The 24,020-nt window shown below is 41.2% G+C and overlaps 1 protein-coding gene across 1 annotated transcript in view; it reads right to left on the reverse strand.

Moving 5' to 3' along the window:
* PSKH1 (protein serine kinase H1) overlaps positions 1 to 23,398 on the reverse strand; it is a 67,015-nt gene extending 43,617 nt beyond the window's left edge. The window contains exons 1-2 of the mRNA XM_020989306.2: positions 23,311 to 23,398; positions 1,370 to 2,404 (exon numbers count right to left, since the gene is read on the reverse strand). Coding sequence (XP_020844965.1) covers positions 1,370 to 2,317 — 948 coding nt within the window. The 5' untranslated portion in view covers positions 2,318 to 2,404; positions 23,311 to 23,398. The remainder of the gene's footprint in view (positions 1 to 1,369; positions 2,405 to 23,310) is intronic.
* Positions 23,399 to 24,020: the final 622 nt, after the last annotated feature.

The following is a 24,020-nucleotide window of genomic DNA, read 5'->3' on the forward strand; positions in this document are numbered from 1 at the left end:
GAATTAAGAAAATGAAAGAAACAAAAACAAAAAACAAATGTTGGCCCATCTGGCGTAAGCTAAAATCCCCTTTAGTCTTTCTAACCCCAAATGCATCAGAGACAACAGTGAATGCCACACGCAGGAATCCGAACAGGACATCAGAGGTACCAGACATAAGTCACAGCACTCTCAATGATGCTATTTACTGAAATGGCCAAATTCTATCTATCCTTTAAAGCTCCACTTAAGTCCCACTTCTTTCGTGCAATCTTTCCCACCTATTTCAGTCCTCATGAATGTCCCTCTCTTCTTAATTTGTACACCATTTATCTATAGCAGGCAACACGGTGAATAGAGCATTGAACCTGGAGGCAGAAAGACCTGAGTTCAAATCCAGCCTCAACCACTTACTAGTTGTGTGACCCTGGACAAGTCACTTCACCCGTCTGACTCAGTTTCCTCATTTGCCAAATAGCTTTATAATAGCACCTACCTCCCAAGGTTACAAATGAGTATTTGTAAAGTGCTTTGCAAACCTTAAAGTACTATACAAATGCTAGCTATTATTATTATCAAACAATCTAGCACCTAATAAATTAAGTGTATTGTCTCCTAGGAAGACATTGTGCCACAGTAAGCAGTGCACCAGAGCCTGAATCAGTAGCCCACAGAATTCAAATTCTGAAAGGAACAAACTGTGTGAACAGTAATAAGTCATTTCTGAGTCTTTCAGACACAGTTTCCTCCTCTGTAAAACAGAGATAACACCCACAGTCCCTCTTAACCTCAAAGGGTTGATAGAGGGATCCAATAAGATTATGCGCTGCACAGCACTTTGTAAACCTAAAGCTCTACATAGATGTCAGCTATGTTAATCTTCTCTTCAAATAAGACTTAGGTTCCCTAAGGATAGAAATTGTGTCTTAAGAGTACTTCTGTTTCTCTACCATGGTGCTAGCTAACCGCTGGACTGAACACATACATAATAAGTACTCCATAAATGAAACACTTCTTGATTGACTGAGAGTTCATCCTTCAACCTCAGAAAGAAACAAAGGGAAAACTCTTAAGGAAGCCCACAGAGTTGATATCCTTGAGCAAGACCTGCAGGGTACACCCACTTACCACCTCTGTTCTCAATGCTAAAAACATTTTTTAAAAAATATATAAAAGATTCCACATCATAACCTAAATATGCCTGTCTGCTTTCTCTCCACAACAGCCACAAATGTTCTGGAAAGAGAAATGTATGGAAAGGCAGGCTTGCCGCACATGCTTAGGGATGTGGGAGAGGGGATGTTCTCTCCAAGGGGCTCCCTGGAAGGAAAAAACAAGAATAGAGACCATCTTCATGAATGTCAGGAGAAGCCACAGCCACCATACTCACCTCCCCTGAGTAACTATACTTCCCCTTTAGGATCTGCCGGTAGAGCCTTGACCGGTTGTCATCTTCAAAGGGCATAGTTCCACTCAGGAGGATGTACGATATGACCCCCAGGGCCCACATATCCACAGAGTTAGTGTAGGGCTTCCTGACTAGTATCTCTGGGGCGATGTACTCGGGAGTGCCACAGGTAGTCTTCATGAGACAGTCATCCCCTTTCTTCCGGGCACTTGCCAACCCAAAGTCAGTAATCATGATCTTAGAGTCTGTGCCTGGGTGATAATACAGCAAGTTTTCTGGCTTCAGATCCCGATGTGTGATGCCCAGTGTGTGCAAATACTTGACCCCATCCAGCACCATCTGCAGTACCCGGGTGGCATCCCTCTCAGTAAAGGAGCCTTTGGCAATGATCCGGTCAAACAGCTCTCCACCAGTGGCTAGCTCCATCACCATATAGACACGTTCCTGTGTCTCAAATACTTCAATGAGCTGGATGATGTTAGTATGGCGAACCCGTCGCAAGACACACAGCTCAGATTCACATACTTCCCTCCCTTCCCGGTACTTGGTCTCAATCATCTTAATAGCATAGGGTTGTTTGGTAGCCTTATGCTCTACCCGCACAACTCTGCTGAAGCTGCCTCGTCCAATTAAGGCCTTGATATCATATTTAGCTGTTACTCGAGGATCAAATTTAGCCCGGTATTTGGCCACTCTGGTCCTTCGGGGCTCATGAGGCTCCATGTGGCTAGCCAGATGGGCACCTGGATAAGGCTGAATGTGATAAGGGGGTGATGGGCATCCAGTTTTAAGGCCCCCACCTCCATCATCTTTGATGAAATGCTTATACACATCAGTCTTGTGGCCAGTGTAAGGCTCAACCTTTTTGACCAGATCCAATTGGACATCCTTGGGAGGCTCAGGAAGGACCTTACTTGTCCCACAGCCCATCACGGAAGGGAGCTAAGCAGCCCTGGAGGCATTCTCTCAGGTCAAGGCCAGCAGGATCTGCTGTGCAGGCCGTGTCTCTGTCTATACCTAGACAGAAAAGAAAAAATGATGATCAAAATCACAAAATTTCAGAGATTAAAGGGCTTCAGAGATCACAGAGTCTAACCCCATCCCTCATCAAGAATTCTTTCTATAATACCCCTGAAAAAACAGTCATCCAGACTCCATTAAGACATTTTCAGGGATAGAGAACTCAGGATAACCTCATGGAGCAACCCATTCTTTTGAGGGACAGCTTTCATTCCAAGTCTTTCCTTACAGCAAGCCATATAAAATATGCCTCTGCAACTTGTACTTGTTATTCCTAATTTTGTACTGTGGAGTCAAGCAGAACAAAACTAATCTTTCCACATGACTACTCTTCAAATACCTGAATAAAGAAATCACTGCTAGACTCAGTAACCCTAACTTTTTCAACTAATCCTCACTGGCATAATCTCCAGTCTTTTCACCATCCTAGTCACATTCCTGTAGATGGACTTCAAGGAAAATTTCCTTCCTAAATGATGGAACAATCACCCACTTCTCTTAATGCAGTCTAGGAGAGCATTATTTTAGTTTTTTGTTTTTGCTGTCTTGTCACCTTGCTGATTTGTACTGAATTTTCCTGCACTAAAATCCAGATCTTTCTCATATGAATTAGTTTAACCATGCATTCCTCATCCTACTGACTTTTTGAACCTAAATGTGGGACTTTCCATGTATTCCTATTAAATTGTGGCCTACTAGATTCAGTCCATGGTAGATGGGAGAATGGGGAGGAGATATATTTCATTGATTCTTTTTTTTTAATAGCACTGTCACACCCTAAAGATTCCACTGATTACCCTCCCCAACCCCAGAAATAGAACCCTCTCTTTTTTTTTTTAATTAATTTATTTTTAGTTTTTAATATTTACTTTCATAAAATTTTGAGTTCTAAATTTTGTCCCCCTCCCCAAAACATCGTACAATCTGAGATAAGCTCTACTTATACATTCATATTAAACATATTTTCACATTAGTCATGTCGTAAAGAAGAATTAGAAGGAATCGAAGGAACCACAAGAAAGAAGAAACAAAAACAAGATTCAGATACCGTATTTTTTTCTGGATGTGGATAGCATTTTCCATCCCGAGTGTTTTGGTGTTGTCTTAGATCCTTGCATTGCTGAGAAGAGCTAAGTCTATCAAAGTTAGTCATCGAACAATGTGGCTGTTATTGTGTATGCCGTTCTCTTGGTTCTGCTCACTTCACTCAGAATCACACCATACAAGTCTTTCCAGGTTTTTCTCAAGTCCAACTGCTCATCATTTCTTATGGAATAATAGTATTCCATCACATTCATATACCACAACTTGCTCAGCCATTCCCCAATGGATGGGCATCCCCTTAATTTCCAATTCTTTGCCACCACAAAAAGACCTGCTATAAATATTTTTGTACATGTGGATCTTTTTCCTATTTTTTTTTTGGGGGGGGGAGGTAGGCAATGGGGTTAAGTGATTTGCCCAGGGTCACAAAGCTATTAAGTGCTATGTGTCTGAGACCAGATTTGAACTCAGGTGCTCCTGAATCCAGGGTGGGTGCTCTATCCACTGAGCTACCTAGCTGCCTCCCTTTTCCTATTTTTATGATCTCCTTGCAATATAGACCTAGAAGGAGTATTGCTGGGTCAGTTTTATAGTCCTTCGGGTATATTTCCCAATTGCTCTCCAGAATGGTTGGATCATTTCACAACTCCACCAACAATGACTTCAGTATTGCAATTTTACCATATCTTCTCCAACGTTTATCATTTTTCTGTTTTGTCATGTTAGTCAATCTGATAGGTGTGATGTGTACCTCAGTTCCTTTGATTTGCATTTCTGTAATCAATAGTGATTTAGAGCATTTTTTCATATGACTGCAGATAGCTTTAATTTCTTCATCTGAAAACTGCCTTTTAACATTAAGCCAAACAAATCAAGATAACAGCCATGTCTAAATGTATGAATCTTTCTGTCCCTCTAGTCTACTACTTCTCTGTTGAAAGGTGGGAGGATAATTCACTCCCTTATCCCAATCTACTGAGATCCTTACACTGTCATCCAACACGTTAGCTCTCCCTCACAACTCTGTGTCATCAGCGGACTCGACAAGAGACGTCCAACTAGACTATCATCCGAGTTAATTCAATTTAACAAGCATGAAATTGCCTACTGTGTGTAAGGCACTGTGGTAGAAGCTGGGGATATATTAAAAATGACAGACCCTATGCACTAGTCCAACCATTCTAGAAAGCAATTTGGAATTCCCCAAAAGCTATTACACTGCGCCTACCCTTCAACCAAGGAATCAAAAAAAAAGAGAGAGAGAGAGAGAGAGAGAGAAATCACCCACATGTGTACAAAAATATTTACAGCAACCTTTTTGTGCTGACAAAGAATAGTAAATTAAAGGGATGCCCATCAATTGGGGACTAGCTTATAAGTTATGGTATACGGATGTGATGGAATACTGTTGTGCTACAAGAAATGATGAAGGGGATGGCTTCAGAAAAACCTGCAAAAACTTGTACAAACTGGAGCAAACCAGGGAGACAATTTATACAGTAACAGTAATACTGTAAAGATAATAAACTTTGAAAACTCAGTAACTTTAATCAATAACAATGACTCACCACAGTTCCAAAGGACTCATGATGGAATATGTATCCACATCCAGATGAGAGAATTGATGGACTGTTTTATCTTTTTCTTGGGTTTTTTTTTTTGGGAGTGGGAAGAACACAGCTAATGTGGAGATTTGTTTCAGAGGACCATGCATATTTGTAATGGGGTGTTTTTTTTTTCTCTTGTCTTCTCAATGGATAGGAAAGGGGAAAGGAGAGGAAGGGAGTCTGGAACTGAAAATAAAATTCAATTTTTTTAAATGCTACCCCCTGCCCTCAAGGAACTTACAGGCTAATGAAGTCAAATGGGAAAACTACAGGTCAATATGCAGAATTTTACCTACCGTTTTCCAGTATCATATCTGTTCTCTAAATAGGAAGATACCTGTATCTTTTCTTTCTGATTAAAATATTTAGCAGCATGTGCCAAAAGCATCTCCCTTGCAGAACAGGCTCTAGGAAAACATTTTTGTCTATAACACCTGACAGTAAAATAGGCAGAAGGAAAACCATTCAGTAAATTGAACTTAAGCCATGATATTCTAAGGAGTAGTATAAAAGAATACTGGCCCTGGAGGCAGAGGACCAGATTCAACTCTTATCAGTGAGGATTACTGCCTGCACAAATCTGGGTAACAAATTTAACCTCTCTGGGCCATAATTTCCTCATCTGTAAAAGAGGGGAGGTTGACTTGGCCTCAAAGTACTCCTTCCAGCACTAATTTTTCCAAGTCATCAACATTCACACTACAATTTAATCTTATTTTGTAAAGAATATATACTTCTATCACTGAAAATCACGGAATCATTCTTTTAGAGTAAAAAAAAGACCTCAGATAATCATTTTTTTCAACACCTCAGTTTTATACATAAGAGACAGTAGTAGTTTAATGAAAAGAATGCCGGACTTGTTTTCAGACAAACTGAGTTCAGATCTACCCTAACTAGTTGTGTGACCTGAGTAAAATAGTTACTCTGACCCTCATTTTTTCTTAATCTAAAAAAATGGAGATAACATTTATACTTTCTAGTTCATAAGACTGTTGTGAAGAACATATGAGATAACTGTATAAAGTACTCTACAAACCATAAAATACTATATATAATTATGTCAGCTATAATTGTTTCAGTTATAGAACCTCAGGTCCAACAAAGTGAAGCTAAACAACTGGTCTTTAGAAATTTGTGTATCACCCTCACTCAAGACTTTGCTCATCTTTTCTCTTATCATTCCCATTTCAGTGTATGTGCTGCTGAATGACTTGTCCAAAGTCACAAAGCAAGTCAGTAGCCAAGCTCAAACCAGAACTCAAGTTTCTGCCTTTCTGCCTAGCACTCTTTACATTGTACCATTGATCCCCAGATTTACAGCCTCCTGGAATCTAAGAAGCCAACTATTCCATTTCCAAGTGGCTGAAATACAGCCCAAACAGAAGAACTGACACTGCTATCTGCCAAAGTGAGCTTTAAACTCTGGAGCAGCAAAAAAACATATGATATCCATATGGCCAATTGTCAGTTTAGTTTGAGAGGTGAGAGACAATACAGGACATCAAAGAGAAAGCTAAAAGCTCAGTTCTGACCTACCTCTCTCATCAGGCTGAGTGACTAGGGCATGGTGCCCTGTTTCTCTAGGGGTGAGATGAGAGAAAACGGGATGTGTCACCCACCTACTTCACAGGCCTACCATGACAATTAATTTCCCTGTAGTCAGCTCATCTCTTGCAAATGTTTAGTGCTAAATAAAAAGCCAATCTCAAACAAGGGTCCCCAACCTTTCCGTGCTAGGTCTACGTTTCTCTAATCCTCCCACTAGGTCACTTCAAAGGAGTCTCTGGTAGAATCTGATGAAGCAAAAAGTAGAAAATTTACAGCATGATATTGAAGATATTAAACTACAGAAAAGCTAAAATGTTTGTTAATTTATAGCAACAGAGAACAAGTTAATACAATGAAAAAAATACAGATAAAGTTTTCCTTATTTAAAATAATAAATCTAAATTATCAGATAGAATAAGGTTCTGTGTGAACCTGGGCATTTCACTTAACCCCAATTGCCTAAAAAAAAAAAAAAAAGAATAAGGTTCTTATTTTTCCTTCCATGTAGGAGATAGTGTAACACACACACTCTTTCTCCCTTTCACTCTCTCACTCACAAAATTATTTAGAATTTGACTTGTTCTCATTGGCTGCCTAAAAGGCCAGAAGCCCACATTCCAGCCACAGGCTTCACATAGCCAAGTAGCAGATTCTGAAAGTTAATTTTTAAACAAAGGCATCTGGAAGTAAACATCCTTTTTACAGAGGTCAAAAACCAGAACTAGGAGGTAGGAATTCTGCAAATTTCTCTCTCTCCCTCAGAGAAAATATACAACTAAATGCCATGCTCAAAGGGGGCTACAGCTCAAAACAAAGCCCGTTTTTTGGCCAATGGTCCTGATGCAGTATGAGGCCCATGAATTCCTGGACAACTGGACACAGATACACATGGGATAGAAACATAAGAAAAACCTCCTTTCCATTTCTCTAGAAATATTAATACTATTTCTCCAGCCTAAAACTCTTTCCAGATTTTTTTCCTTTAGCAAAGTGCTAAGAACAAAGGTTATGGCTTTCCTCTGAAACGGAGTTGTGTTAGCCAAACTAAACTCTTGTCTACATGGGATCACTGGCTTCCCACCAGGGTCTTCTCTTTTAAAATTCAAGATTAAGACACTGAACACAAGAGGGAACTCTCAAGGAGAAGTGATGCAGGAAGGAACTGAGTAGTGACTATTCTGGAATGTTAGCCTCAAACTGTATTTTAACATATGTGATCGTTCCCTTGTTCAAGATTCCTGTAACCTGAAATCACTTTGGAGTAGTGCCATGTCAGAATGCATGGGGTACTCTGCCAGTCTGGATATCTCTCTTTGTCCAGGCTTCAAATGGCTTGGATATATGTTAATGTTAAATTCAATAAATTGTTTCTGGCAGACTTGAGTCTAAATTGCTGTGTACAGTGTTAGTATTAATTTTTGTTTTGACAGTAAGGAAACAATTTATATCATCTTTTCCAAGGAAAACAAATCCCAACATCTCTCTCACACACACAGAGTCACAGCTCATTCAGGCTAAAACTTTGGGCTACATTCTTTGTGAAGGCAAAACAGAATCTCAGATACCTAAAGTCAACAAAGATCTCCAATTAATGGTGTCTCTTTCCGTCCACATACTCACTTTTTTCCTCATATGAAAAATTCAAACATCTGTAAGAGGCACAATAACTTCTCTCTCCCTTTAAATAAACAGGCCTATCTCAGACTTGAAAGAAGGACCAAGGATTTAGCCTATTTGACCTCTGCCCTTTGTTCCTGGAAGATGTCTCTCAGTTTCATTTTGCTTGGAGAAATCCTCAAATCTGGACTAATGTCCACAGCTTCCCAAACACCCCATGCCTTACTCTTCAGCACGTAGCAGCTCTATGTATATATGCTTTTGCATGTGCATGTATGTGTGAGGGAGTATGCGTGTATATATGCACATATGCAAGCAATTCTGTTTGTAGTGGGGTGGGAGGGGGGGATATAGGACTCCAAAGGGTTGCAGCTGCTGCTTGCTCCAATAACATCTGGTAATTTTTTTTCTAAAAAGGTCAAGTACAGATATGCTGATATGCTGTATGAGGCTTTTAAAGCCACTTCTGGGAATGAAGAATGGAACCCCTTCCTGCCTACAGCTCCACCAGCCAGCCTTCCCTGTTCAAGTGTCCACAAAGTGACTGGCTGGGGGCAGACCAAGGGCTCTGAGTCATCCTTCTGGAAAACAAGTAAGAAAAGGTCCCCTGGGGATGCCAATGCTGTAGGTTTAACATACTTCACTAAAACTGTCACAATTGCTGATCTAGTGCCTTCAGCATGAATGGAATAAGGCCCACCAATATCTGGCCAACCACATCACAGCCCAAGTTGGATGACTTCTGCCAGACTGAAGAAGAAGAGGCAATGAGGCCAGGTACAATGGTGGAGTGAGGGCTGTCATGGCTGCAGAAAAAAAGAGAGAGAGGGACATCAGCACTGTCCTGAAGAAGAGTTTTCAGGAAGAAGGCCAGGGATACCTCTATCACTCTATCTGAAAATGTCAGCTTAGATTAAGAAGAAATAAATTTCATTTTTCAAAGCAACTGTGACCCTGGGAAGATTCTCAAGGACATGCTAGTTACATATGAATCTGAATAGACAGAATGGTGAAAGAAACTAACGAAGATTTCCCTAAAACTTAAAACGTTGTCTGAACTGTTGAATCTGAACTGAATCACAGAGTTTCAGAGTTGGAAGGGAGATCACATTTACACCATTACTGGAAGAAACACTAAAGCCCATCACAACACACTTCGTAAAAGAGCCCAAAGATCATCAGTTTCCTTTCCAGCATACAGATGTGAGAGATTATTGAAACCACAAGCTCTTAGAACACCAGGACAAATGATACTGTGGGCTCTTCATAGCCTTGCAATGAAGGAAGGGCCCAGAATCCCCAGAGGTGAATGGGGAGGACAAGCCCTGCCCTAAAGGGAGGGAAAATGTCTGGCATGCTAAGAAGGGTATTCTAGGACCAGGTCTATGGTTGTATCGTGTCAAAAACAAAGGACACAGATCCAACTCCTAGTGCTGCTCCTTGCTACCTGGATGACCCTAAGCAAGTCACTGAAAAGGCTCTGCGAGCATAAGTGTTCTCATTTGTAAAATGAATTGGCTCAATGAGATGAAGATCAAGATTCTCCTTCCAGCTCTAAATTCTACATTCCTAATACATACAGGGTCAGAGGTACTTCCTCAAGGGCCAAGTTCATCAGCAGATATTAACAACCACCTATAAACAGCATTACCCATCTTTTGTTTTCTGAAAGAATGCAAATAAACTTAATACAAACTGTTGAGGAGATGTGAACTCGTCCAATCTGGAGAGGAATCTGGAATTACACTACCCCCCCAAATCACCAACAATGCATATCCTTTGACCTAGCAATACTACTACTAAGCATAAAACACAAACCTACACACACGCACCCTCAAAAAGATCAAAGATAAAGGAAGAGAACCCATATGTACAAAAATATTTGCAGCAACGTTTTCTGGAAGTCAAATGGGAGTCCATCAGTTAATGAATGGCTGAGCAAATTATACGAATGTAATAGAATATTACCATACCATAAGAAATTACAAAAGGTGAACACAACAGAATGATGAAGAGCGAAGTGAGCAGAACCAAGAGAACATTGTATATAGTAACAGTAATATTGTTTTTTAAATGATTTTGAGAAGATGACGGGGTAAAAGCAGTGACTTGCTTGAGCTCTCTCCCAAACCCCTCCAAATACCTGTAAAAAATGGCTCAAAACAAATTCTAGAGCAGCACAACCCACAAAAAGGTAGAGTGAAACAAATTTCCAGCCCAAGACAACCTGGATGGTTGATTGGAAAGGTCTATTATGCCAGTCTGAGAGAGAAATGCAATTCAGCATGGGCGTGCAGGCAAAGACCAAGCCTCAGCGAACCTGGAGCAGGCCTCAGAGGACTGAATCACGGGCAGTGTGGCGGTTCCAGACTTCTCAACCCACAAATGCCAAAGACAACTTAGAAGGTCAGTAGAAAAAGTCTATGACTACGGTGAGAGAGACGCACGGTCCCAGGGCAGCGGCTGCTTCTGGAGCTCTGGGCTTACAGACAGAGATGGAATCAAGGGGCTGATTTAGAGGGGGATTGCAGGGATTTCTTTGCTGGTACTGAGGCAAGATTCTCCTGCTTTGCCCATGCTTTGATCTGGGTCACAGTTCTGGGTGGCAATCCTGGGAGATTTAGCAGCTTCTACATTAAGGGAACAGAGGGCTTGGAATATAACATTCTGGAGGTCAAAGAAGACAGGATTACAACCAAGAAATCACCTACCCAGCAAAACTGAATATAATCCTTCAGGGGAAAAAAATGGACATTCAGTGAAATAGAGGACTTTCAAGCATTCTTGATGAAAAGACCAGAGCTGAACAGAAAATCTGACTTTCACATACAACACTCAAGAAAAGCATGAAGAGGTAAACAGGAAAAAGAAATCATAAGGGACTTACTAAGGTTGAATTGTTTATATTTCAGCATGGAAAGATGATATTTGTAACTCATGAGACCTTTGTCAGTATTAGAGTAGTTGGAGGGAAAAAAAATTATATGGATGGACAGATAGACAAACAGACAGATAGATAGATAGACAGATAGATGGTACAGGGTAAGTTGAAGATGAAGGGGTGATATCTGGAGAATAAAATTAAGGGGTGAGAGAGGATTATACTGGGAAGAGAAATGGAGAGGTAGAATGGGGTAAATTATCTCACGTAAAACAGACAAGAAAAGGCTTTTACAATGGAGGGGAAGTGGGGAAGGTGAGAGGGAATGAGTGAATCTTATTCTCATTGGATTTGGCTTAAGCAGGGAATAACATATGCACTCAATTGGGTATGGAAATCTATCTTATGCTACAGGAAAATGGGGGAAAGGGAATAAGAAAGCAGGGAGATGACAGAGGGGAGGGCAGATTGGGGGAGGGAATAATCACAAGCAAACATGTCTAAGGAGTGTCAGAGTCAAAGAGAGAACAGAATAAACAAGGGGCAAGACAGGCTGAAGGGAAATATAGTTAGTTTTTCACAACATGACTACTATGGAAGTGTTTTGCATGACTACATATGCATACCCTATATCGAGTTGCTTGCCTTCTCAATGAGGGTGGGTGGGGAGGGAGGAAGGGAGAAAATTTGGAACTCAAAATTTTAAAAACAAATGTTAAAAATTGTTTTCACATACAACTGGGAAATAAGATATATAGGCAATGGGGAATAGAAATCTATCCTGCCCTACAGGAAAATAGAAGGGAAAGGAGGTAAGGGGGTGGGGGAGATAAAAGGGAGGACAGATTAGGGAAAGGGGTATTCAGAATGCATGCCATCTCGGGGTTGTGGGAGGGATGAGATGGGGAGAAAATTTGGAACTCAAAATCTTGTAGAAGTGAATGTTGAAAATTAAAAATAAATTAATAAGAAAAAAATTTTTTTAATTGATTTTGAGTAACTAAGTCATTTTGACTATCATAAATACACAAATTAAAAACAAAATTATAATTATATATAACATATTACAAAATATTAAAAATATGTTAAAAATAAAATTAAAAATATGAAGAATGCTATCTGCATCCAGAGAAAGAACTGATAAATACATGCATTGAATAATTTTACACGTGTATACATGTATATGTGAATGAATGTGTGTGTGTGTGTGCGCGTGTGTGTGTGTGTGCGCGTGTGTATGTGTGTGCGCGTGTGTATGTGTGTGCGTGTGTGTGTACCGCCTACTTGTGTCTAATGATAGCCATCTTGGGGAGGGGGAAGAAAAAAAGAAATATGCATGATAAACTCTGTTGTATATTTGGAGGCAATAGCAAGTTGTACAAGGTAGATCTGCAGTTTCACGTGCAATCATCTTATTTATTTCACTATGTTATGAAAATGCTTGTTTTGTTCTATGAATTGAAAATAAAATAAATTTAAAAAACAAGAAAAAAAATGAAATAAAAAAATTACAAAAGGTGGGGATTCAGGGAAACATGGGAAGTCTTTTGCATGAACTAATGCAAAGTAAAAAAAAAAGCAGAACAAAAACAATTCTTCAATGACCACAGTAATGCAAAGGAAAACAACTCTGAAAGACTTAAGAACTCTGACCAATGCAATGATCAATCATGACAAGAGTGATGAGAAATCATTCTTTCCCAGGTCTTGGCAGAAAAGTGATGGTACAGAAGCTAGAGATTCCAGGTCGTAGAAATTCTAGAATTTGAAATCAAAAGAATCTCGATCTAGAGGTAGAGAATGTGATAAACATTTTTAGCCATGGCCAATGTGTGAATTGGTTTTGTTTGACTACAGTTATTTGTTACAAGGAAGGGTTTCTATTTGGAGAAGACAGTTGTGAGGAGCAATATAATAATAATGATGCAGGAAAAAAAAGATAGGAATATCAAGAAAATGTGCTTAAAATACAAATAAGAGAGCAGATGCAAATTCAAAACAGGACAAGGCCAACCAGGGCACTTTTTTCATTAATACACCCTTTTAAAAAACTTCACATAAAAGATGTTCACAATTTCATACTTATTTTAACTCTTTTCCCATTCTTTGTATACAAAAATGTTCATGAAGATGGCAGAGAGAAGCCAGGAAGTTGCCTCAGCTTTCCCCAGTTTCCCTCAAAAACAGTGTTAAGTCAAGCCTCTAAAAGAATTCTGGAGCAACAATCAACAAAAAGATGGAGTGAAACAATTTTCCAGTCCGAGATAACTTAAGACTTCAGGAAAGATCAGTCTCACTTGGATAAAAGGAGAGCACAGCCCAGTGCAGGCAGCATCTGGGCAAGCCAGCAGGAAGCTCTTAGCCACAGCACAGATCAGCACCTGAGGCCCCACTGTCTTGGCTCAGTAGGCCAGTGGCACAGCCGACCAGCTGTGAGGCCTCCAGCCCAAGCGCAGCAAGCAAACCGCCAGCCCCAGAACCCACGGCACAAGAGGAGCAACTATGCTGGGCCACCTTAGCACAGAGGGCAAGCCACCAGCTCCCAGGGGCCTCAGCACAAAAAGCCAGTTATCAGGCCCCTGGCCCCTAGTGCAAAAAGCTTGGAACAGTGCCCCCTATACAACAGGAGCAGAACTCAACTTTTTAAAACGAGCAAAAAACAAAAAAGAACCCTGACCGCAGAAAGCTACTATGCCAACAGGGAAGAGCCAAGCACAAACTCAGAAGAGGACAACAATATCAAAAAACTTACAAGCAAAGCTTCAAAGGGGAGTATGAACTGGTCTCAAGAAAGGATATTAAAAATCAAGTAGAGAGGTAGAAGAAAAATTGGGGAAAAGAAATGAGAATTATACAAGAGAATAATGAAAATTATGAAAAAAGAGTCAATAGCTTGGAAAAGAAAGCACAAAAATTGACTGGAGAAAACACCTCCTTAAAAAATAGAATTGGCCAAATGGAAAAAAGTCCACTGAAGAAAACAACTCCTTTAAAAGTAGAATTGGCTAAATGGAAAAAGAGGTACAAAAGCTAACTAAAGAAAGAATCCCTTAAAAATTAGAATTGGGCAAGTAGAAGCTAATGACGCTATGAGTCATTAAGAATCAAACAAAATCAAAACAATGAAAAACAGAAGAAAATGTAAAATACCTCATTGGAAAAATGAGCAAACAACAGAAAAGGAGAAGACCAAAACATAAACTCAGAGGAAAACAACAATGTGAAAACTACCTGCAAAGCCTCAAAGACAGATGCTAACTGGCATCCAAACTAAAAAGAATTCCTAGTAGAGTTAAAGAAAAGAGATAAAAGTGGTAGAGGGAAAACTGGGAAAAGAAATGAAGATGCAAGAAAATTATGAAAAGAGAATGAACATAAAAGAGGCACAAAAATACTAAAGAAAATAACACCTTAAAATCCAAAACTGATCTTATGATAAGAGGCACAAAAATTCATTGAAGAAAAAAACTCCTTAAAAAGCAGAATAGGTCTAACGGAAAAAGCACAAAAGCTCACTGAAGAAAATAATTCCTTAAAAATCAGAACTGCGCAAGCAGAAGCTAATGACTCCATGAGATATCAAGAAACAATAAAACAAAATCAAAAGAATTAAAAAACAGAAGAAAATGTGAAATATTGGAAAAATAACTGAACCGGAAAATAGATCGAGGAGCAGCGAGGAAGAGGGATGCACTGGGAGAAGACAGAAAGGGAGAAGCAGAATGGAGAAAATTATCTCACATAAAAGAGACATACAAGGAAGAGCTTCTACATTGGGTAGGAAAATGGAGGTGGATGGTCTAATGTTTGAACCCCACTCTCATCAGAACAGGGAATTGAGTCAAATTTATCACTCCCCAAAAAAAAGGAGCCATTCCCCAGTTGATAAACTGGGGAACAGGCAGTTTTCAGAAGAAGAAATCAAAACTATCAACAGTTATATAAAAAAATGCTCTAAATCACTATTGACTAGAGAAATGCAAATTGAAACAATTCTGAGGTACCACTCACACCTATCAGAAATGAAAAATGCTAGAAGGGAAAAGAGAAAATAGATACACTAACGAACTGTTGTTAGAGCTGTCAACTGGTCCACCCATTGTGGAAAATAATTTGGAACTATGCAGAAAGGACTATAAAATTGTGCCATGAAAAAAAAATTTTGTGCCATATCCTTTGACCCAGAAATACCACTACTAGGTCCGTACCCCAAAGAGATCAAAGAAAAATGAAATGGAAAAATCTGGACAAAAATATGTACAGCAACTCTTTTTGTGGTGGCAAAGTGGAAACTGAAAGGATGTTCATGGGAAATGGATGAACAAGTGCTATAAGAAATGACAAGGGGGATGGTTTCAGAAAAACATGGGAAAACCTACATGAACTGATGCAAAGTGAAGTGAACAGAAACAGGAAATCACTATACATACGAACAACCATATAATAATAATCAACTACTCTGATCAACACTGATCCAAAATCCCCAAAGGACTCATGAGGAAAAATGCTATCAACCTTCAGAGAAAGAACTAACGAACTCTGAGTGTAAAATAAAATAGTTTTCTCACTTTATTTTTCTTGCCTTTTTTTTGCAATATGGAAATAGGTTTTGTGCAACTTCATATGAATAACTGATATTATATTACTTGCCTTCTCAGTGGGTGGAGGAGTGATAGGAGGGAGGAAGAGAATTTGGGAACTCAAATTTTTTTTAATTAAATGCTAAAAATAAATAATTTTTTTTAAAGTTTAAAAAACTGGCAAGAAGAAAAAGAAATATGCTTACTCTATTTGCCCAACCAGAAATACTTTCCCCATCCAATTTAATCTATCCAAGCTTTTATAAAGCCCAGCTCAAGTCTCATCTCTTACATGAAGCCTCCCCAATGACTCTCATTCCCACTAATCAGAAAATAAATATTTGTAGGCTTTACAAAACAATCTCACATTTAAATCATACTTGAAGTTTACAAAGCATTTTCCTAACAATAATCTTTTGAGGTGAGTAGTGGTGCAAGTAGTAATACTGCCATTTTGTAGATGAGAAACCCGGGGTTAACAGATAAAATGACAACCAGGACACTTAATTGCTACTATGCCATCTCTGAACTTCTGATACACTTCGCCTTTCATTCTATACATTCTTCTACTACTCTCTAATCCCTTCATCAAAGTTATCTGTCTTCGCTACTGGATAGCATATGGATTGAGTCTTCTACTTCTATTATTCTCCTGGCAAAATACAGCACAGTGCTAAATGTGTTAGAAAAGTCTGGGCCTTAAATACTTTATACACACAGAGTTCTCCGGAGCAAGCTCTTTACTTGGTTCCAGTGCCTACTCTGACTAAAGTAACAAAGCCTTGGAAATGAGAAACAATATCCTTATCACAGAAGATACAACAGTCTACATAACTTCAGGGCAGGGTAGCACAGAACCCCCCGAAATAGAGCCAATCCACCCTCTGTGGACAGTGAACTATGTTGGGCAGTCTCTTACAGTTGTGTTCAACTCTTCATGATTCTATTGGGGTTTTCTTGGCAAAGCTAGTGGAGTAGGTGCCATTTTCTTCTCCAGCTCATTTTACAGATGAGGAAACAGGCATACAGGATTGAATGACTTGCCCAGGGTCACCCAGCTGGTGTCTGAGGCCAGATTTGAAGTGAGGTCTTCCTGACTCTGGGTCTCACACTCCAGAGAAGCTGATCATCAATCTAGTCAAAGGTTGATGAATTTGCCATAGCAATTCGTGTGTGTGTGTGTGTGTGTGTGTGTGTGTGTGTCTGCGTGCACACACAGCAGTTGAGGTTAAGTGACTTGTCCAGAGTCACACAGCCAGTGAGTGTTACATATCTGAGGTCACATTTGAACTCAGATCCTCCTGACTTCAGGGCTGGTGCTCTGTCCATTGCGCTACCTAGCTGCCGGTGCCACAGCAATTCTTGAAGACACTTTACTGGGTTGTATATCACAACCCCTCTAAATTGGTGATGGAAACACCCATTCTAAGGGTTCTTTTAAGTACTGAAGTATAGTGATCCTCTGATGCTTCTTCAATATTCCAAACTACCATTTTTTCTCACAGATGAAGCAATGTACCAAAATACTTTGCGACCTTATTGTACAAACGTTAGCTATTAAGATGATGATGATCCAAGAGCCCAAGCAGTTAAAAAAACACAAAAACACCCCCTTAAGAGGTTGAATCTCTCCTAGATAAGTTTACCCATATTCCTCTCCTCTGGAACCACTGTTTCTGGACAACTTGGTAACAAAAGAGGCTGCACCAAGTACTGGCTCAGTGACGTCTGAACTGACACAAGCCAGCTTACACGGAAAAAGTGAATTAAGACTCCTGGGGGAAAAAAATGATGTCAAATAAATCCCTTCTCAATCCTTTCAACAAAATAGCTTTCCTCCAAGGTAAGGGGAGGAAAGGAGGGAAAAAGGAGGAAGGAAGGAAGAAAAAATCATAACTTTTAAGTTCCTTGTAAAAGAAAATAGAAAGACTGAGATTATAAACCAAGAATTTATAGTCATTTCTTGGTGCCCAACTTAAAGAACATCTATTTCAGACTCCATAGAGCCTGCGATCTTGCAATTGAAGATGATTCTGAGAAATAAGATAACACTGAGTTCTAACCATAGCTAAGTCCCTAAATTCACTGTCAAAAGCAAGGAAGTTCCCACTCACTACAATTTAGCCAGTACAGTAACAAAACTGGACAGGAACCAAGAAATCAAAGCAACCTGAATAAAGTGTTAGAGCAGCAAACCTGTTCTACAATGTTCACTTTTCAATTCAATTCCATTCAACTCGACAAACATTGATTAATTGCCTACAACTGGTAGTACTGAGGGAGACACAAAGATAAGTAAGACGATCATAGAATTACAGGATTTATGGCTGATAGCTACCTTAAAGAATATCTAGTTCAACTCTCTTATTTCACACAGGAGAAGACAGACACTCAGAGAGGTCTGTCTCTTTCTGGAGATTACAATCTTTTTTACTTTCTTCAAGCCCCAACCTTACTCCTTTACTCAAGTCAACAAGCATTTATTAAGCACCTACTATGTATCAGGCACTGTGCTAAGCACTTGGGATACAAAGAAAAGCAAAAGATAGTCCCTGCTCTCACAGACTTCACAGTCTAACAAAGGAGACAACATTCAAACTATATACAACCAAGCTATATAGAGAATAAACTGGAAGTAATTTCAAAGGGAAGGCACCAAGACTGAGGAGGAGCAGGAAAGCCTTCTTGAAGGTGGGGTCTGTTTGGGGTTTTTTTGGCTAGGCAATGGTGTTAAGTAACTTGCCTGGGGTAACACAGCTAGTAAGTGTTATGCATCTGAGGCCACATTTGAACTCAGGTCCTCCTGAATCCAGGGCCGATGCTCTATCCACTGTGCCACCTAGCTGCCCCTGAAGGTGGGTTTTAAGCTGAGGCTCAGAGGCAGCCAGGAGATGGAGATGAGTACGGAGAGTTTCAGACATGAAGGAAAGCTAATGAAACTGCATGGAGTCAGGAGAAGAGGAACAGAAAGGTCAGCGTCACTGGATCTTAGAGTATGTGCAAGGGAGTAAGGTGTAAGAATACAGGAAAGGCAAGAAGGGGCCAATCTTACATTTGATACTAGAAGTTATTGAATGGTACGTGTGTGTGTGAGAGAGAGATTTAGTCAGCCCCATGCTTAAGGAAGATCAATTTGACAGCAGAAGAGAAGATGGCCTGAAGAAAAGATCTGAGTATATGTGAGAGATATTACAAAGGTAGAAATGACAGGACTTGGCAACTGGATAAGGGGACAGATCTGAACAACTAGAAGGATGGTGGTGCCCAAGATTAATAAGGATATTAGGAAGAAGAGAAGAGGATTTGGGGACAAGATAATGAGTCCAGTTTTGGACATGCTGAGTTTTAAGATGTCTGATACAAGATATCCAGTTTGAGATGTCTTTTGGGCACCTAGGTGGTATAATGGATAGAGCACAGGGCATGGAGTCAGAAAGACTCCTAAGTTCAAATACGACCCCGATACTTACTAGCTGTGTGACCCTACACAAGTCACTTAAGCCTGTTTGCTTCAGTTTCCTCTTCTGTAAAATGAGGTGGAGAAGGAAATGGTAAATCACTGCAGTATCTTTGCCAAGAAAACCCCAAATGGGGTCACCAAGAGTCACACATCACTGAAACAACTGAACAACAAAGCTGTGAGACCCTGAGCAAGTCACTGAAGCTCGATCTCAGTTTCCTTCTCTGTAAAATGAGGATAACCATATCACCTACCTCACAAAGTTGTTGTGAAGTTCAAATCAGGGATTTGTAAATCACTTAGCACAATGCCTAACATACAAGAAGTGCTTTATAAATGTCAGCTCCTATTAGCCATTCTTTTGTCCAACAGGCATGTGAGACTGGAGGTCAGGGAGAGAGAATAAGACTGGACAAAGAGATATAAGATCATCTGCATAGAGGTGATAACTGAATCCATGGGAGCTGATGAGATTACCAAGCAAAACAGTATAGAAGGAAAAATAAAAAGGCTTAGGACAAAACCTCGGGGAACACCCATGGTTGGCAGACATGACCTGTATGAAGATCCAGAAAAGCAGACTGAAAAAGAGTGGTAGGACAAGCAGGAAGTAAATTAGAGAGACAAATTTTACAAAAACCTAGAGATGACCCTTTCTCCTGTTTTACTTATGGTCATTATATCAACAAACATTTATTATTTACTATGTATGTGTCAGGCACTGTACTAAGTGCTAGAGAAAAGGCAAAACACTCGGTTGCTGCACTCAAGGAGCTCACATTCCAATGACAGAGACAATATACAAAACACTGCACATGCAGGATATACAGAGTAAAGAGAAGCTAATCTCAAAGGGAAGACACTAACAGTGGGGATTAGAGAATTAAGAACATTTCTCAACTCTCCATCTCCATACCTCAAAACATCTGGATCCATCTTCCCCCTACTTTCAGTGAGATAGCTTTTTTATTCTGCCAAGGCTAACTGTTGTTTCCTTGATCTCACCTTCCTAGAGACCTTGTTCTTTTAATTATTCCTGTCTTTATCTTCAATCTTTCCCTTTCCACAGGCTTCTTCCCTTCCACCTAGAAATAATATGCTTCACTACCCTTAAAAAACAAACAAAACCTCTTCCCTTGACCCTGTTAAACTCTTGAACTATAATTGCAACTGGATACTTTATTGCATTAGCAAACTTCAGAAACAAATAGTATAATTCTGGCCTCTACTTTTCTTGTCCTTCTCCATTTAAAAAAAATTTATGTATGGCTTTTGACATTTTTTTTTTGCATCACAGACATTTCCCATAATACCCCCCCTCACACACCCCATTTCCTTTTAACAAGTTACACAAAATCAACTGACAAACCGATTATCAGCAGATGTAACATTTGGTTCCCACAAACACCAACCTGTGTGAGAGAAGGGACAGTAACTTTCACCATCTATATTCTCTAGGCAGGCCTGCACCACCCACAGCCGCCAGTCAGCTTGCTATGGTGTGCTGCAAGGGGCCTGAGGGCCATAGGCAGCTCAGCAGCAGGCTGTGCAGGCCTACTCTATGGACAAGATCAGTAATTACAATTAATTAGAACTTGCATGCCTTCTTCTATTTACATTATGAAAGTCATTAGATATATTGTTTTTTTGAATTGTTTTTTGAACTCAGGTCCTCCTGATTCCAGGGCTGACGCTCTCATTTATTGTTTCTTACAGCACAATAATATTCTATTATTTATAGACCACAGGTCTTTTTCAGCCATTCCCCAATTAATGGGTACCCACTTGTTTCCAGTCTTTTGCTAACAACAAGAGTCTGGCACACATGGGAATTTCTTGCCATTGACCACCTTGGGGCATATGTCCATCATCGGTATCAATATGACTCCATTTTTCCACCATCTCCTCTTGCATTCTGGCCTCTGAGCCCACCACCCTACTTGTTGAGCATGGAGAACTTGGGCATCAAGTCGTGCGAGGTCTTCTCCTGTCTCCAGAGTTCAGTTTCTGGGAGGTTATCTATGACTATCCAAACCCAATGACCTTCCCTCCGCGCTCATTCTCAGCTTCTCTACATGTCACATTACTGTTCACCCATTCTTTTTAAAGTCCTCCTTTTCCTTGACTTGGAACTTACATTCTCTTACCTATTTCTCAATTCACGTTATGAGACCAACCACCCCCTGCTCATGTAATAATATTACACTATGGGAGACTCGTAAGGGTTCCCAACCTCCCATGGCGGACACTCACTCTCTCTCTCTCTTTACATATATATACAGATTGAGAGAAAGAACATGTGTATGTGGATATATATAGTATGTGTACGTATATATACATATAGTATGTATGTGTGTATACATATATATACATACATGTCGCAAACACACACACACTCTCTCAAATTAGCCAAGACAAAAAGTCTATATCAAGTAAAAACTGCCTGGCTGTAGGGTTCTTCATCACACCTACAACCTTCTCTTAATTAATGGAAACAGTCTGACTAGCACAGCTTCAATGGAGACCGTAAACTAATTTCACCCTGTCCTGCTACCTTCAATTCAATGAGCTGTGTAGAAAGATTTTGGCTCTGCATAAGAACATAACCCCAGCTTCAAGCCTGGATCTACAGAAAAGTACCCAGAAGCACTGAATTTGGACATAGGTTGCCTATAGGATAGATAACCAAATGACCATAAAGCAGTATTTCCTCCACCCCAAAGTCAGGCTTAGTATGATTTTCAGTCGTTCAGTTGTTTCAGTCACGTCTGACTCTCAGTGACCCCATTTGGGGTTTTCTTTGCAACGACACTGGAGTTGCTTGCCATTTCCTTCTCCAGCCCATTTTATAGATGAGGAACAGAAGCAAACAGGGTTAAAGTGACTTGTCCAGGGTCACACAGCTAGTAAGTGTCTGAGGCCACACTTGGAACACCCTGGTGTATTATCCACTGCACCACCTAGCTGCACCATTAGAGAAGGGAAAAAAAACCAAACCCTTTTGAAAGGAAATGGTCAGTGGTGTAATTGGTAACAAGAAAATGATACGGTTTCAAAGGTCAATAAATCCCTCCTCAGTCTGGAATATCTCTCTCACCTGTTGAGAACACTTATCACCTGATAAGGGGCTCTGATAGTGCCGACACCAACAAGCATGGCTGCAAAAAACAGCAGCTTTACTGCAGGGGAGAGAATACGATAAGGAGGCAGAGAACAGGGATGTTTATCCCAACTAAGTCTACTACTTAAAAACCTCTGTGACCTTGGACAAGGCGTCTCCCCGCTCTGGGTTTCCATTTCTTCAGCTTAAAAATGAGGGAATCATTAAACTGGATGATCTCTAAGTTCTCTCAGAGCTCTAAATCCTTTACGGGCAAGTCCATCAGCAGCAGCACCACTCCACACACACAAATAAGGCTGTGCAGAAGAAACAGGGAGCTGTAAGGAAGTGGGAGGGAGAGGCTGGAGAGAGGAAGCTTGGTCGACTCTGGGAAACAAGAGTGGGGCTGGCTTTTAGGATTACCAGGAAAGGAGTTAAGGTAAAGGAGGTGGTGAGCGACTGAATGAACCCACTTGAGCGCAGCAAGTGGCTGCAGGAGCTGGAAGGGACCTTGGGGACTCTCTAGCACCACCTCGTCACTTTACAGATGAGGAAACTGAGGTCAGAGAAGGGGGTCCGTAGAGTGGGGAAGCCTGCTCTCTACCAGCACCCCTCCCTGCGTGTCTAAGAGTAGAAGAAGCGGGCGGTGGGACTGGCTCACCCCTCCGTGGGGAGGTGGGGGAGGGGCAGGGCTGGAGACAAACACCGGTCCCGCCCCCCTATGGGCTGTGTAGACCAGAGCCCAGCACGACAGGTAGAGGAGGGGGGGTTGGGAGGACTCCACCCGCCGGCCTCCGGCCCGTGTAGACTCAAGCTTCGGAAGAAGTGACGGGAAAGGAAGGCCTCTGGCTCCGGGGCGCGGCGAGCAAGGTCGTTCCCGGGAAAGCCGGGTCCGGGTTCGCCTCGGCCCGAACCCCGCGAGGCTTAGCTTAGCCCGGCCCGGTCCGGCCCGACCCTGCGCCCTGACTAGCCCGGACTGGGGTCGGGGGCCCCGTGGCAGAGCCCTCAGGCCGCTGGGGTGCCGGCTCTTCCGGAACAGTCGACCGGGCGGGGCCGCGCTCACCTCAAACCCCACAGTCTCCTCAACTCCTCCGCGGCTTCCGCGGCGGCTCCCGCCGCCGCCGCCATCCTCTAACGTCAGCGTCATTGCGTCATTAAAGTGCGCGCCTGACGCCAAACTCGCGGTCCCCCCCATGGGCGTGGTGAAGGGCGGGCTCTGAGGTCGGATATTGCTCACTAATGGGAGAACAGGCTGCCAATCAACTCCATGAAGCGCCCTCCCGGGATGGGCTTGTCAATCATTCCAATGGGCCCTGTAATAGGCTAGCAGGTGAGGCCGAGGTTATAAAAGACTCGCGGACGGAACAGAGGCGTGTAGTTGGGATGTAGAGGGCTAGGAGATGTATTCCTGGGGTGGGGTGGGGTAGGGAGCTGGTAGCATCTCAGCCAGTCTTTGGTCGGGGAGTTACTGGGAGCTTACGACATCTACATAGGGAAGTGTTTGCAAGATATTGTGAGGTAAGGACACGGCCCTGACAACTAAGCTTGTTGTTCAGTTGTTTCAGACTCGTGGTGTTAGGAACAACTTTTATAGGAATAACGAAGACTCCCGAGGTAGTTGAGGCAAGCTCATTTATTATACGTTGTTGCAAGAAGCGGGTATGCTGTTAGAGGCACACACCCTACTGAAGCGAAAGCAGGCAGTTATATTCCTGTCCTGAAACGCAAGGTCCCTTCCTGGCTTCTCCATTGGCTGGATACGTCCCGGTGTGC

This window comes from Phascolarctos cinereus, unplaced genomic scaffold (genome assembly GCF_003287225.1).
Source record: "Phascolarctos cinereus isolate Bilbo 61053 unplaced genomic scaffold, phaCin_HiC Scaffold_2;HRSCAF=192, whole genome shotgun sequence".
NCBI lineage: Eukaryota > Metazoa > Chordata > Mammalia > Diprotodontia > Phascolarctidae > Phascolarctos > Phascolarctos cinereus.